The 16035-nt window shown below is 40.1% G+C and overlaps 1 protein-coding gene across 1 annotated transcript; it reads right to left on the reverse strand.

Moving 5' to 3' along the window:
• Window positions 1-1034: 1034 nt before the first annotated feature.
• Window positions 1035-15569, reverse strand: LOC139722233 (NF-X1-type zinc finger protein NFXL1-like). The gene is made up of 18 exons (XM_071633543.1): window positions 15379-15569; window positions 14398-14544; window positions 13586-13698; window positions 12970-13103; window positions 12302-12480; window positions 11258-11419; window positions 10266-10481; window positions 9611-9726; window positions 8751-8882; window positions 7669-7759; window positions 6694-6814; window positions 5740-5899; window positions 5078-5188; window positions 4134-4265; window positions 3301-3467; window positions 2452-2632; window positions 1850-1990; window positions 1035-1260 (listed from the first exon to the last, which is right to left on the reverse strand). Exons 1-18 carry the CDS (start codon window positions 15548-15550, stop codon window positions 1090-1092), a joined length of 2646 nt encoding a protein of 881 aa, XP_071489644.1. The 5' UTR covers window positions 15551-15569; the 3' UTR covers window positions 1035-1089.
• Window positions 15570-16035: the final 466 nt, after the last annotated feature.

The raw sequence follows: 16035 nt of genomic DNA on the forward strand, positions 1-16035 counted from the left end.
AAGGCTGCAGCAGTGTATTTCTTTTAAAATCAAATCTAAACACTGTGTGCGCTCCAGTTTAACAAACATACTCTGATACAGGAAGCTCACATTCCAGCGATAACATAACTCTTTGGCACGACGTTTTTAATTCCAGTGGCTCACTTTCGTTGTTCCTCCTTACCTACAAAATCCCTCATATTTACCCAAACTCTGTTTTAATGCTGAGTTTTAATGCTCTGTTTTATTGAAAGAAATATATGAGAAAAAAATATATCTGTATATATATAATGATACTTGTAGTCCGCGTGTTGGTACCAGTATAGAAAAGATGAAGAAGTAGAGTTGTAATGCATATATATATATATATATATATATATATATATATATATATATATATCTATGCAATCATATAATTCAAGATTGAATCTGAAAAAATGCCAAGTGATGCTTTATTATAAAGCAAATTAGGTTGTCATATCACAAGCACAATTGATCAGGTAAATGAATGACACATATCTCTTTTAACAGTGACATATAATACAGTCAATACATTTACACAATGCCCGTCTGGAACATCATACCCACAAAACAAGTGGAATGTGATAAAACTCAAATCAAGTTTGTAATTAAGCAAATTTGCCGTGTGAATGGAAACTGGAATCGCAGAGGGTGATTTGAAACTTAATTACAATTAAGTTTCAAATCACCCTCCGGAGGTATTTTTAAATCACGTTTCACCAGAATTAAGCAGCGAAACTAGCGTGTGAACATGACTGACCTCCAATCAAGTATTGGAGGGCGGAGCTTACGTGACCCTTCAACCACTTCCGGAGAAAACCCGCGCTACTACACACTACACAGGCTACAAGAGCGACTGAGGGGAGCTGGGAAAGAAGCCACACCTCCCCTCCTCGCTCTGATTTTCAAAACCGCAGAATCCGCGAAGCTTCTTCCTGCGTGTGAACAGACGGTGATTTGAAATTTAATTGCAAACAAGTTTGTAATTAAGCAACTCGGTACGTGTGAAAAGGCCCTAAAATATCCCTGGAAATGTCTGAACTTCTAAATTCCTGGGTCTGAACGAGAACACTCTGCACATCCCAGTCCTCACTGGAGTAGAAGTAGATAAGCTGCGAAACACAAGATGGCTGCTCCTCCTGCTACGACCAGCATCTTCTTCCCATACTTCTCTATGAAGGTTTCCTCCTCAACGATCTCTCTCCTCTTGCGCGTTTTCTTCTTCTTGTTCATCAGGCGGTTGTACTCATCAAGATCCTTCTACAGAGAGGACAGCAACAACAACAACAACAACACAAAATCACTCAGAGGGAAATTAATAATTTTCAAATGAAAGACCACTATGACAATAAACAAAATGAAAAACAAAACCCACACAACAAATTCTAAGAAGCGAGAGCATACAGTAAAGCAAGATACATGCATTTTCGCATTATGAAATTTCTGGGAATTGGAGACAATGGCTTTTTACAGGGCATGACATTTTCATGAATTGTCACTGGCATTCAATGTATACAGTGTAGACAACGTCAGGTGAGAACGAGAAAGGCGTTAAGTTGCCGCTAAAGCCATAGTATTCAAGGCACCTTAACGCCCTTCTCATTCTTGCCTGACAACAAAAACTTTTGCATGAATTTTAATTTCGCGAAATTTGCAAATTAAAATGCATGTGAACATTCCTTGCTTTAGAGTAATTGCAAATAATTGATGAGTCCAAACCGAATAACTGTTCACACATAGAGCAATCAACGTACAGTCTTCACACAGAGCTCAGCATTGCAAAGAACACCATACCGCAATGGGTTTCTTTAGGAAAAAGACACAGCAGGGGGACACTTTGTTTTTTTACCTGTTGCTTCAAGTTCTCCACCTCCGCCTCTTTTCGAGCCTTCTCCTCCTCTTTCTGCTGTCTTGCCGCTTTCTGCTGTTTGCAGGTGTCATCACACTCAACGCTGGCGTTTCCCGCACGCATCTCATGGCAGTAAAACTCCTGAGTGAGGGGTAAAGAAAAAACAGAAAGGATTTAAATTCCAATGAATCGCTTCCTGACACTCGCTAAAAGGGTGGATGACTGTAATGGACACATTTACTTTCCACAGCACAATTCTGTAAGTTTTTCATTTTTTTTAAAAGTTCTTGGCAAAACTTCATGCATACAACCTGAAGTATTATGATGCTATTGAAACCACATACTTACATCTTTATTGGATCAAAACATCACCCCCACACACATCTTTGGGTGGTTTAATAACATGAATTCAGAAATACATTAGTTTAAACTATGGAAGTGGTATCACCCAGTTTCGATGGTATAAATAGATCCTGCATAAGTCAACAAAGGCAGTCATAACTTCCAATCAGAAATTGACAGATGCTGTTGAAAATGAACACAAAATGTTCTCGGTCACATTTCGGGCAAGACAACAACAATCTGCTCCCGTGGGAACTCACCTTTTTTCTCCGTTTACACTGGCACCGCTTGGCCACCTTGAAGGTGCAGGATTGTGGATCGGAGCAGGGCCCCGAGTGGCACGTCTTGGAGCAGGGGTGACCACAGGCCAGCTCCCTGGGACAGGGTCCCTTGCAGGACTGCATCTCCTCCCTCTCTGTCTTAGTAGCTAATAGCCAAGCACTGTGTTATAATTTGGAGAGGACAGCCATAGAGATGTTAAGTTTTTCTGAGCCATTTTGCTGGTATCTTAAAGGGAATGGCTCTAAACTGGATGCTGCTGCACAGTAAACACAGGCTTGTGCCTTTCTTGGAAATGCATGCTTATTATTTTATGTCGTGTGTACTAGTGTATTTCTTTGTGTCATTTGAAGCTAATTTCAATGAAAGTGAATGGAATCAAGGTGGATCGATTTGAAACATGCTTTGGGCCACAAGTATTACCAAATCTTGAGAATAAGCTGAAGATCAAATTTGCAAGTGTCATTGTAAATACCCTCGAATGCGCTGCATCTCCACTAATGCCCTTTAACCTGTGAGTTACTTGCATATTAACAATAGTACATGTGTGATTAATAACAAACAGGAAGGCACAGTGACCTACGACACCAAGTACTGTATACGCTGTTATTTTCGCGTACAGATATTTTCGCGAATGACAAGGCCATAGACATTTTCGCACGATGTTGTTTTCGCGAATTGACGCCGACGCTAATGCCCTATTAACAGGGCGCACGGAGACATTTTCGCGTGTTGTTAAATTCGCGATCCAACTGTGATTCGCGAAATTCACGAAAATTAAACCCTTGCGAAAATAACAGCTAATACAGTAACCTACGACGATGACTCACTTGCACTCCAGATACAGGGCCATGGCCTTGCAGTGGCAACGGGTCTTGTTGGTCTTCTTGCACGGGGGGCAGGGTCCCTCATGGCAGGGTAGCCTACAGTGGTGTCTGCACCCCTCGGGCCGCTCCTTACTGCACCCCTCCTCACACTCCTGGCAATTGTTTCCAGCCTACGGTTATTAAGGTACACAAATCGGTTTATCACATGTTCAAAACAGAAACAATAATATCAGATCATCGGCTGAGAATGCGAAGGGTGTTAAGGTGCCTCAAACGCTATGGCTTTAATGGCAACATACCGCCCTTATCATTCTCACCTGACGTAATGTATTAATCATGCAGGTTCTTGACAATCTTTCAGCAATAACACATTGAAATGAAAAAAAAACAACAACCAAAAAACAAAACAGAGACACAAAATAAATTGTTATCACAATAAAATCAAGCCAATCCTAATGGCCATAAATTGTTAATATGTTTGCCATCTACACCATATAAAGCATTCAAAAAATGTCAACTGGAAACATTACGAAGACTGTGTATTGGTTTGATACTCATAGAGCATGCATTATAGAATCACATCTGTCTTTCATTCTTGTTTGTTTTTGACGCTCAGTAGATATGCATCAAAATCAAACTGCACTCAGACTTACAAAACCACATAATAACCATTTTGCACACCATGTACAACAGGCCTACAATAACCCCTTGGGTGGTTTGAGTGCTGATTGGCAGAGAAAAAACCCCATAGCATTGCACACACTGTCCAAAGTCCCTGGCACTGAAATGGTAAGTCTCCTTGAGCTGACTGATGTAATGCTGTCTTGACATCTCACCTTGGTGTCGTCAGGTGACCCCGTGACCTCATGGCACTCCCATTTACAGGTGTGATTGGTGCATGCCAGCACACGCCCACACGCTCTCCTACACGAGAATGGCTTGGCACGGGAGCAAGGCAGATCACTTGTCTGGTAGGAGGGGTGGTGGGGGGGGGGGGGGTGAGAGTGGAGGAAAGGAGACCCAAGTTATATCATACTTTCCAAAACCATGACAACATCCTTTCTTAGTAATCTTTCTTTTCTTACATATTTTTTTTTTTCTTCTTACATTCTGCTCTATCATAGAAGTGTGTTTTGAGTCTTATCATTTCATGGCTCATCAACAGCATACAAAACACTGTATGGGTTCAGGTAGATACCATTTAGCGATTGGATACCATTAAACATCTTTATCAACATCAATATGAACAGCTCTCCTACCAGAAAAAGTGGTGATATTTGTCATCATTTTGAAATATTTCCTACATGGCATGCAATAATAAGCCTTGTTCAATTCAAATTCACAGACAGCCTTCTCTCTTGATCAGAGAAATAATCACAATCAACTTGTGTGCATGACTTTGCAATTGGCTCACAGTACTGTAAAACCAGAAATGTTTTCATGCATTTTAATTTTGCAAATTTCGGAAGAGCCAAGATTTGCAAAACTAAAATGCGAGCCAAAGTTCTTGTCTATACTACGCATTGAATGCCAATGGTAATTCACAAACATTTCAAGCTGCAAAACAGGCCTGCTGGCTTCAATTCACGAAAATTTCATGCCGCGAAAATATCTTCCTGTACCATTCATTTTTCATCTAATGAGAAACAGCTTTGTGTTGTTATCTACATTCACGACCACCTTCCAACTCCAACTCCAGCAAAGACCTGTTCATATGGGCCTGACAGTATTAAAATACTACTGTACTGTCTTATTCCTCGACGTGAGAAGACCATCTCACCTCGTGTTTACCAAGGCACTGGACAGGCACGGGGTGTTCACATGGTGGGCAAGGCTCATTTACGGTGCTGATTACCATCTTGGGTGCTGGTTGCCAAGGTGTTCTTGGTCCCTTCAGATAAAGAAAAAAATCAACGGCATGCATAGCATTTAGCTTTTATTACGGAATGGAATCTGCTATCAACAGGACTGAGCTGTGCCGTAAAATTGTGAAAGTTTACACATAACATTAAAAAATGAGTTGAAAGGGTTCTGTTGTAAAGATCTGATATGCCATAGAGAGTAAATACCAATTCATTCAAGGGCCATTACAAAGCAAAGAAAGCTATCAACACGAAGGTCTTTCAATGACATATGAATACTGTATCACCCAAACTACCTGACTGTAGTTCCATTCAGGAGTGTGCTATGTGGGCACTTCAATCACAGATTAAATGTAAAAGAATGTTTGTGTGAGTATATTTAAATTAGATTCTGGACTGTGATTAAAATATGACATTGTACTGCTGAGTAAGAAATGACATACACGTTATACATTGCATCTTGTTCAGTAAAAGCACATTCAAATTATTGTGAGCGTTCTTTTATCAGTTAATACCGACATAAACAAGAACAAAGGAACACACCACACCACTAATGATCAGTGCTGCTGCTGACTTTTACCTTATTCTCTGTGTTCTTGTGGATGACTGCGGAATGGCATTTCTTTGGACAAGTGTGACCACAGGGAAACACCTTCCCACAGACCTGCTTGCATGGCGGACACTTGTTGAAGTGGCAGGTGTGTGGATCTCTCACCTTGTGATGGCAGTCTGGTGGTATCCTAGCACACAGTACACAAATTAATAGTATGCATAGCATCAGGTACTGAGTGCGGGTAATTATACTAATGCCTGAACTAAACGATGTGTATTATTTGTTTTACAATGTGATAAAGCAGATCAATCTTGTTTGATAAATCATCTTCATCGTGACTTAATAAAATGATGAAATCTTGTGCAGTCATTATTGTGATGTGAAAGTAGTAATGACCAGTCATATGCAAAATTATGTGATAGGCAAGATAAATGCCTGATGGCATGTACATTCTCAACCAATCATTTGATTGGGATCAGCTTCATCATTTTATAATAGGAAATAACTGGGAGCTAATGAACCTTGTTCTGCAAGGATTGAAATACTGGTACTAAGGTCTGTGCTGGAACATCAAATAGCCAGGAAGGGCATTTGGCAACAGTGACAGCTATTATGGGCACGTAACGAAAGACTCTGTTGTGGAAATAAAAAATATTCCAAATTGTTTTGCTAGATCTACACAACAAAACTAGACTACATCTGTCTTGGTGAAAATTCATTAACATAAAATCCTTGATTTATCTTTGGGCTGAACAATGACATTGATGATGATTTTCATCACATTTCAGGCGCAAAATAGGCAGAAAGCATTGTCATGATCTGGATCAAAGGTCCAAGTTTCCGACAGGACATCACATTTGATGATTTCACAAAATTCATATCATTTCCCTGACTTTGCTTGCAGTCTGATGACATTATTCTGTAAATAGTAAGTGGTTTATTGGGGTTATATTCCATAAAAATTCATGATGCTTCACTTACAGGCAAGGTTTCTTGCATTTTGGAGGTTTGATCGTCTTCTCTCTGCCGCAACGGACGGACATCTTGGCACTTCCACAGCGGCACTTGAGTTCTACCATAAGTGGACATGGGTAGCATCTACCTACAGAGACAGAGAATTGTATTTCACAGACAGTGACACACTGAGTATTCAGACAACATACAGTTACATGGCACAAAGCCATGAAAATAAAACCAACAACAAAAAAAAAAAAACTTTCAGCTCGAGATTGACAGTCTGGTTATCAAAAGGTGCACAAACAATAAAAAACAATAACAACTGACTCTCACTGTCCCATCATCAGAATATTAAACTGGCTGTGTTTAAAGATTCTGCTTCATGAAGATCAGTGCATGCTTCCATCCACCTTTGAAATCTAAGAACTTGGCCTTGGTTTGGGACAATTTATGACTGTGTGTTAACACACTAAAGAATAACTGGCCTGGGTTCAAGATTCTGCTTCACGAAGATATGTGCATGCATTTGAAATCTAAGAACTTGGCCTTGACTTGGGACAAGTTATTTCTAGACAAATCAATGACACTCCATTTCCCTATCTATCAATAATACAAATATTCATATGGTGACTTTTCAGTAGCATTGAGATAATTACTCCAAACTTGACTTAATTGTATGTTAGCCAACCCACTTGGAAGTAGCCATGTGCCTCAGTCCAACAGGAAGGCCATGGTGACACAATATGAATTACAGAGTTAGGTAATCTCTGTTCATTGACAATTAGGTTTCAGGCATCCGTGCCAATTGGCAATGTAAAGACCCACTAATCAGTGAAAAAAGCATAGCAAAGATTAATGAAAATATCAGCACATTATGCCCAAATGGCAAGGATCTCTTTGATAATGTTTTCAGTGAAGACTGCTATGGTTTCAAAGTGGTTTCCACAGTGGAATGAGAGGAAGGAGCAAGCAAAAGATCAGAGGCCAGTCTTGGCTTACCTGGATGACAGAGTGATGGACACTTGTGGTTGCCACAAGGGAGGTATTTGTTGCATTTTTGTTCGCACGGTGGACAGTCACCGCTACAGCACTGTGGGAGGATAATATAGAAACTGGTGTCTACTTTGTAGGATCTATCGGCTGGACAAAAGCTTGCTCATTTAAACCGTTGAGGACGAGTCCCGAGTATACTCGAGCAAGTGTCTATGGGAAATGCGTGTTGTAGCAAAATCAAACCGTCCTCAACGGGTTAATTGACAGAACACAGCCTTGCTGCTTCTAAATGCAGATTTATTTGTTGGGTTAGATTCAATATGTCTGTTCTGCAGCAACCTGCTACAAATGAGAATAATTCGTCTGACTGAAATAGCCAACACGTTTCTCAGTGCGCTATTCACAATGATAATCAGTCACTATCATCACCACTGGAGAGTGCAGACCTTTGAATTGTCAAAGAGCCGAAGTACCTTACAAATGCCAATACTTTATGGTGAGTTGTTCGTATGGATTTTTTTTTTTTCAAGATAAGCTTTTATTGTATCAGTTAGATAAGGATAAAAAAGACAAAATAGAGAAAAGCATGAAATAACAAACATGGCAGCTTACTTGGGCACGAATGAAGAAAAATATCTACAAGCATAAGAAGAAAAAATTGTCAAAATTCTTGTCAATCAGTAGCAATAAGAATTGCCCTTCTTTGGAAAACAGCATTTTGGGAGTGTAGCTATGGTGTGTACACAAATGGATAAAAGACACTGGCATAATATCATGTAAAATAGTTTGATCATTACAATCCAGCAGTGGTAAATACCAAAACATCCAGACATAAACTGGTTTTGTTTTCATTGGTTTCACATTGCTTTTGCCAAAGAAAGCATACAGGCTTATCTCAGATCACTTAGATAGATATGAGAATAAGAATGAAATAAAGAAATGAAGTGCCTGGGACAGGAACTCACTACAAAAATCAGCAAATTTATGAGGGAGCATCAATATCCTGCTTCATAGCATACAACAGCTGTGAATATCTTATCAATTTGAATGACTGGTAACTATCCGGACAATTAGAGAATGTGATATACCCTTCGTTTGCACTGGTGTTTGTAGCAGTTTCTCATCTTGGTGCACTTGTGGTCACACTTGTATTCCTCTTGGCAGGGAAGCGTCTTCTCTCGCGCCCCACATCGGCATTTCTTTCTCGACATCTGAAGGCACTGCGAGATTCAGAAGGAAGAAAGGTGCTGAAAGTCACTAAACATCTCTATTTCAGCATACATCACCTACTTCAATGGGGTTTGATCCCGGAAACATTCTGGAAAATATGCAACATTCCTAGCACCATGCCAAAAATTGACATGCTGAAAATATGAAAGTGTGCCCTTGAATGTGTCCACATACCTACTACGATATGGCTACTGATTTCAACAGATTGACAAATTGCCCTGCATCGACATAATTAAGCACTGAATTGATCAGTGTTTTAGTAGTAGCCATGATAAAAAATCATGGGCGTATATACTCGAGCGGGATCCGAACCCACGACCTCCTGATCACCGGACAGGCGTCATCTCCACTAGACCACCGACCTTTCTCCCACAGCAAGTGTTGGTTCTAATCCTTAGCATGCAGCGGGTACTGCGTAATTATTCAAATTCATGAAATTCTTCCGTCGAGGGCTACTGATTTGTGCCCTTGGATTACAGCTCACTCACAGTGGCCAAATTGATCAAAAAGAAGACTGAGATGACAACTGACAGCATCTAGAGATTCTTACAGCTTCAAAGAACCTCAAACAGGCCATGAACTCAAAGAAACAATTCACTTTAATAGTCATGCTCTATGTGGACAAGACATTCACATACATATCAATTTTTTTTATTCCATGAGTGGTGGGCATGTCACGGTCCTGGCATCAAGCTCACTCAGTTTTCCCCACACTTACACTTTCACATTTCCCTGTGTGGCAGCGGCGAGTGCATCGGTGGACACCGCAAGGAAGCGGTTTGTCACACGTGTCTCCGCAGGGAGGGACGTCTTCTGTACACTGGAGCTGGAGAGCTGAAGAACGGGAGAGTTAGATGGTACAAATAATCACTTTTTATCACTGGGCACTAAAAATTATGATCCACTATCTGTTTACTGTACAGCAAGATATTTTTGGCAGCGTGAAATTTTAGCAAATTGCCTCTGGCATTCAATGCATATAGTGTAGACAATAACTTTTGCGTGCATTTAATATCATGAATCTTGGCTTTCGCAAAATTTGCAGAATTAAAATGCACATGAACATTTCTGCTTTTACAGTAATCTGCCATCAATCTAAATGGGTATCACATTTATTCTTTTTGTTTGTTGGTGGTTTAAGAAGCAGAAGAATATGAATTTCACAGTCTATTAACCTGTGATGAAGCATTAAGGTTTATTATGTTAGACTACTAATTATGGACTGTACTGAATTTTGTGGGACGCCTTATCGTAATCAATACAGGGTTTTACTGCTGTTAAGCACAATGAGCATGTGGTCTTTAACAATGCAACAAGCACTGAGACAAGTTGAAGCTACCAGTCGATCAGCTCCTTTGATCATAGAGACATACCTGTTTTCCCACAGGGGCAGTATCTGGTACCAGAGCGGGGGCAATCCCCACATTCGCCCTCATGACACACCCTCTCACACCGGTGGTGGCCACAGGGTAGGGGCTTCCCGCACACCTCCCCACACGACCACCTGGGGGAGGCACACTCTCGGAGGGTGGTCCTCTTCTTGCACAGGCAGGGCTGCTGGCTGGTGTGGGGGCAGGGCAAGCAGTCACCTGAGGGAAGAGGGGAGGGGTGGGAGTGATAACATCATCATGGCGTATAGCAGGTGTGAGGCAATCTGATGCAGCTGTGATTGGCTTTCTACTTAGGGAATTCCCCATCTTCACACACGCAGGCAAAATGTACATAAACACAGAATGAGTCACATACACACACAGCATTGTGCAGAACATATTCCAGCTTTCGACACACAACACACGCTTGCCATAACCACATACATACATAATTGCAAGCTATAAATCTACAAATTTGAACATCTATTAATAAGCAACACATTCTTGATATTGGATTTCATTGGCCAAAAACATCTTCTGACCCATAAAGGTGAGTAATTCCCTCACACACATTACCAAGTTATCAGTATTGATTGAAAGATGATGGGTAGTCCCACATGTGCAAATTAATGTCATAATGCTATGCTTTTTATGCTTACTGATATAACGAGATATCGGCTATAACGATGAAAATGACTCGGTCCCGACCATCTCGTTATATTGAGTTTCCCCTGTATTACCCTTGAATATGGCAACATTTTCGTGTGTTGTTAGATTCGCGGTCCAACAGTGGTTTGCGATATTTGTTAGATTAAATCCTCGCAAAAATAACAGCTTACACAGTACCTGGTGGTAGTCACCTTAGATGTTTGAATGAATACAGCATATGATCTATTCCATACAAAGATGATCTCTATACCACCACAGCAGCTTGGATTCCTCTTCTACTTTAGGTCATGATACATTTATTTGGAACATAGCCCCCTTTCTCTCACCCGCATGACATATCTGTGTGCATCGGTGCTGGCCACACGGGAGCAGCTTGGAACAGGTCTTTCCACAGGACCAGGTCCTGGAACTGCAACGTCTCAGCTTGGCCTGCGCCCCTCCGCAGTGACACTTGGCCTTCACAGTCTGGGGGCATGGAGGACATGCACCTTGGGGCAAACATAATTGGAAATGGACTAATTGTAAGTTTGCATTCCTTTGGAAGAAAACTACCAGAATCTCTCTAGATCTAAAGATCTACTGTAAAACTAGAAATTATTGTCTGCGTGAAACTTTCAAAAATTTTGCCAGGCAAGATTTGTGAAAGTAAAATGCACACAAAAGGCTGTCAGCTCCAATTCACAAATGTTTCTAGTTTTACAGTACCCATTACAGTACTCGTCTATTTATCATGCGCATACATATATTCAAATGAGTATACAATTGTTGACATACATACAGACACACAATTTCGTTTTTGTGATTGACTGGCTGACCAATTGATAGAGAATACTAAGCTTGTGCTATATGTACGATTGCATTGTTGGGTAGGCAATTCTGAGAATTGAAACTAGTAAATGGTATCATTTCTGCAAAGCATACAAGCAAAATACCATGCAGGCAAATACAAGATGCTAAGCATGTAGAATTACAGGGGCAAAAGTATTCACACAAGCCTACAGGTAAACATAAATTGACTTTGATTCATCCAGTGCCCATGTAGGATAAAGGGCATACATTTCTCTTTGCCTTAGACAAGCATTCTGAATTCATATTTATCTACGAATGAGTGAAAATGCATGTCTGTTAGTCACTCCTGGTGTAATAAAGGCATCATTTCTGAACAACGGTCATTGTGCGTGCAAAAGAGATTAAAATGATTACAAGACCTCTGTTCACTTGCACCTATCCGTAAAACATCTATGCCCACTGGTGAGCAGGGCACACCAGCAGAAATTTTTTTCTGAACTTGGTGAACTGGTGTCAAAGACCAGATCTCACCGGCTGCACCTGCTCTGAGCAAACCAATGATGGCCAAGCTTAATACTCACCCGGGTGGCAGAGCAGCAGGCAACGGTGACCACAGTCCGGCCGCAGGGCCCGTCCACAGGTGTCCCCGCAGCTGTGGGGGGCTAGCCAGGGGTGTGGTGGGGGCGACACCACCTTCTGGCAGAAACACATGTACCTCCTGGGGCACTGGGACATAGGTTTCTCTGACCTGCAGTTTGGGCTGGTTGTCCAGAGAACAAGGAAAAGGAGAAAAATTTATTAATTTGAACCTTGTCTATTAAAATCATAAAGCTCTTTTTTCCCCATTCTCTCTTCTCTTTCTCTCTCTCTCTCTTTATACTACTAAACAAAGCAGTTTGCCTCCGTTTCTTGTATACATTGTGCTGCAGAAGAATCTCTGGTGTAGCGCACAAGTCATTTTGTTCCAAGCAATGTATTTTTGATTGTAGATTTTTTGGTCACGAATAATTACAATCATATCTTTTTTCTACATAAATATTGGATATGAAACAGAAAGCTCAATGCTGTAATTTGCTTTAAACATACATTTTTGTCATTTATATGTGCTTGCAAATGTATATCTACCAATTGAAATCATGTCATCAAAATCAGTGCTAAATAGCTCATTGAAATCATAGCTTGTGCTCCTCATGTTAATGAATAATGGGATGATGCAAACGAGTAGCTTTGATTGTCATTTTCTCCTTACCAAGACCATACACTGGCTGCTGATTGTGAGTCTCCATCTTCGTTCTGCAGGCTTGCCTGTAGGATGCCCTCTTGAGCCCACTTCTGAATGCACTGAAGGTGTAGGCTAATGAAGCACGAGTCACAAGTCCAAATCTGACAAGTAACAAAGCAGACAAGAAGCACAGCCATGCACATATTCAATAAAAGACAAAAACAAACAAACAAACAAAACACATTCCCAAAAGGTCAATAACTTTTATCATGCTGGAAGTTGTATGACAAAAAAAGGGACATTATGTGTGCACACATAGAGGACAAATAATAATAAATTGTTTGGTATCCATAGGTTGATGGTTGAATTATTGCAATGTCAACATTTGTACAAGGAAAAGATGTCCTGATAGAGAAACAATAAAATCAAGAATATGACCGATGATTAATAGTCTAAATTATTTTGGTTTATCTATTGTTCTGCTCCAAAATTGAGTGTTGTTACATTTATACAATACTAGAGCCTTCACACATAAAAAATTAATATAAGCCTGCAGGGGATTGTCAGACCAATACTGACAGAAATTATGCATCAACAAAGAAAAACTTGCCACCAACTAAAGAGAAAGACACTGGGAACTCACAGCATCAGTGCGCCGGATCTTCCCTAGACAGACAGAGCAGTCGTTAGCACCAGATTGGCAGGCCTCCTGAAGGTTCTGCCTGCTCTCCGTCAAGACACCATCCCCCTGATCACCTGAACAGGTAAAACAGACCATGCCTTAAATTGTATAAATAATAACTGGCAGGGAAGGGAACACACAGAATATTTCATGTGAAGGGTTTCAAGTGGTGCAAAGGGAAGCTGTTGGTCTAGAGATGAAGTCAAGAGGGTCATAAGATACCCTGAAACTGCAACAAGAAATCAAATCAAAAGTCAGCATATTTTGAATATTCTCCACAACAATTATTTTACATACTTGTTAAGAATAAGTCAAAGTAATTTGAGAACACATATATTAAATTTGTTACAAAAACTCTCCTCAGCCTCAACTCAAGACAGTTGCCAGGCACTCTGAAGAGATTTGATTAAATGTTTTTAATTTGCATTAAAACTATCATTACCCTTTTGTTTTGTAATGGTCTTTCTTATTTTTCCAGAAAAAAAAAAATGTTTTCAAATCATGTGATTTTGTTCATCTCACTTGTCTTTAACAAACTCAAATAACACATGTAACATAGCTAATAATTTGAGATTAACATATGCACACAAACTTGTCCTGGACAATGTCTTTAAAAATTGGGGGGGGGGGGGAGGGGGACAATCTCCCAGAGGAATCCCAGTGGGGACACATTCCATCCTCCCCCCTCCCACCCCGCCATACCAAAACCAAACACTAATAATTCTAATGTTAACAAAAATTTATTCATAACAGGTAACACAGATAATACTTACCAAGCTTGCCTCCATAAGCCTGAAGCATCTTATTGACAATGTTCTCATCTATCTCTTCATCAGATGAAGAGTCCTCATCCATGACCAGTTCCCGCTTCTTGTCATTCACATGCGAGGCTGGTTCTTTTGGTATACTGTGCTTAGCTGCTGTTAGGGTGAAAATGACAAAGGACAGGACAAATGAAAGTGAATAAAACCATGAAACTGACTTGCAGAACATTAATTATGATTCATACGTCTTAATACCTCAAGACAATGACATTTTTTGCACATGTGGGCACTTTGACATCCAAGGCATATGTATATATGAAAGTTTTATGACAAAGCAATTTATTGGATCATCGCTAACAACAAGTTTACAGTCACTTACAATTTTAACTCTCAGAATACTGGGCCCAAAGATAAGGGAAACTTAATTTCTCACCATAAATACACATGGAGAGAGTCTCACAAAGTTCATCCTTTCATTCTTATGCACACACAAATGAAAAACAAATGCTCTCGATCATTTTCAGTGAGCAAATTAGATCAGAGTTATAATTGTGGTAAAATTTATATTTAATAACTTTAACACATACAAAATAACACATTTTCTGCCGGAAAAGCAAAATCATTTTCTTTGTAACATCAATGTTGCCAAGGATTGGTACACAAGGATATCTTAGTGTGCATTTGCAATCATTACCAAAATACACTTATTGAATGCTAGATATTAGCTGCTTCAGTTCATCACTCAGTTTTTCAGGTGTGGCCAAAAGATGTTCCAGAGAGAGGATTTGGCAAAGATAGCATGGAAATTGGATTGAAGTAAGAGTAAACCGTGTACCGTATGAAAGAAAAGAGGCTAAGTGAGGAGAAGATATGAAGGCTGTGTAAGTAAGAAGAGAGAAGGAAAAACCTGGAAACAAAGTTCCATGGGAAGGGATGAAAGATCGTCAAATGAAAACAAAATCTCATGCATTTCATCACTGTACCACACACCTTGTTGAGGACCATTGCGTTCTGTTTTTGGCTCTGACCAAACATTCGTCTTCTCCAGAGAATTCCTCTGTCTTCGCTGACCAAAAACATTCTCTTTGTCCATTTCTTGGGCAACGCCACCTCGTCCTCTACCACGTCCGCGACCACGATTTGGTCGGGCTGAGGCTGCCATGATCAGGTTGCAATCAGTAGCTGTATTTGAAGCAGAAAAATTATCTGTTTGTATTACGGTACTGACATCGTAATATCAATCCAATTTGCAACTGGGTTTTATGATTATGACTTCATTAATTCTTAAATTTATTCAGCTCTAATCAAAACTACTTCTATCTGTAAAATTATAGACCTAGACTAGCAGTCTAGATCTAATGACTAATGTTATCGTAATCTAAATTCAAATTGTTATGTTTGCTTGATAAGTGACCAAAAATCTTCACCCTATTCAGAGCTTTGTTTCAGAACACAGTAAATTTTACTGTAAATTTAAAGGCAAGGCTAACAACAGGAGATCAGAGACAAACTCCCTAAGTGGTCGGATTTAACACAAGTTATAACCTCGTAAAGTGAAGATCACCCCAACTCAAGCCCCAACTAGAGGTACCGGTATACACTATTCAAACACTACAACAGGCACGCATATGTACTAGGCATACATTT

Source organism: Diadema antillarum, unplaced genomic scaffold (assembly GCF_040938485.1).
Source record: "Diadema antillarum isolate AM-2024a unplaced genomic scaffold, OU_Dant_1.0 scf00000162, whole genome shotgun sequence".
NCBI lineage: Eukaryota > Metazoa > Echinodermata > Echinoidea > Diadematoida > Diadematidae > Diadema > Diadema antillarum.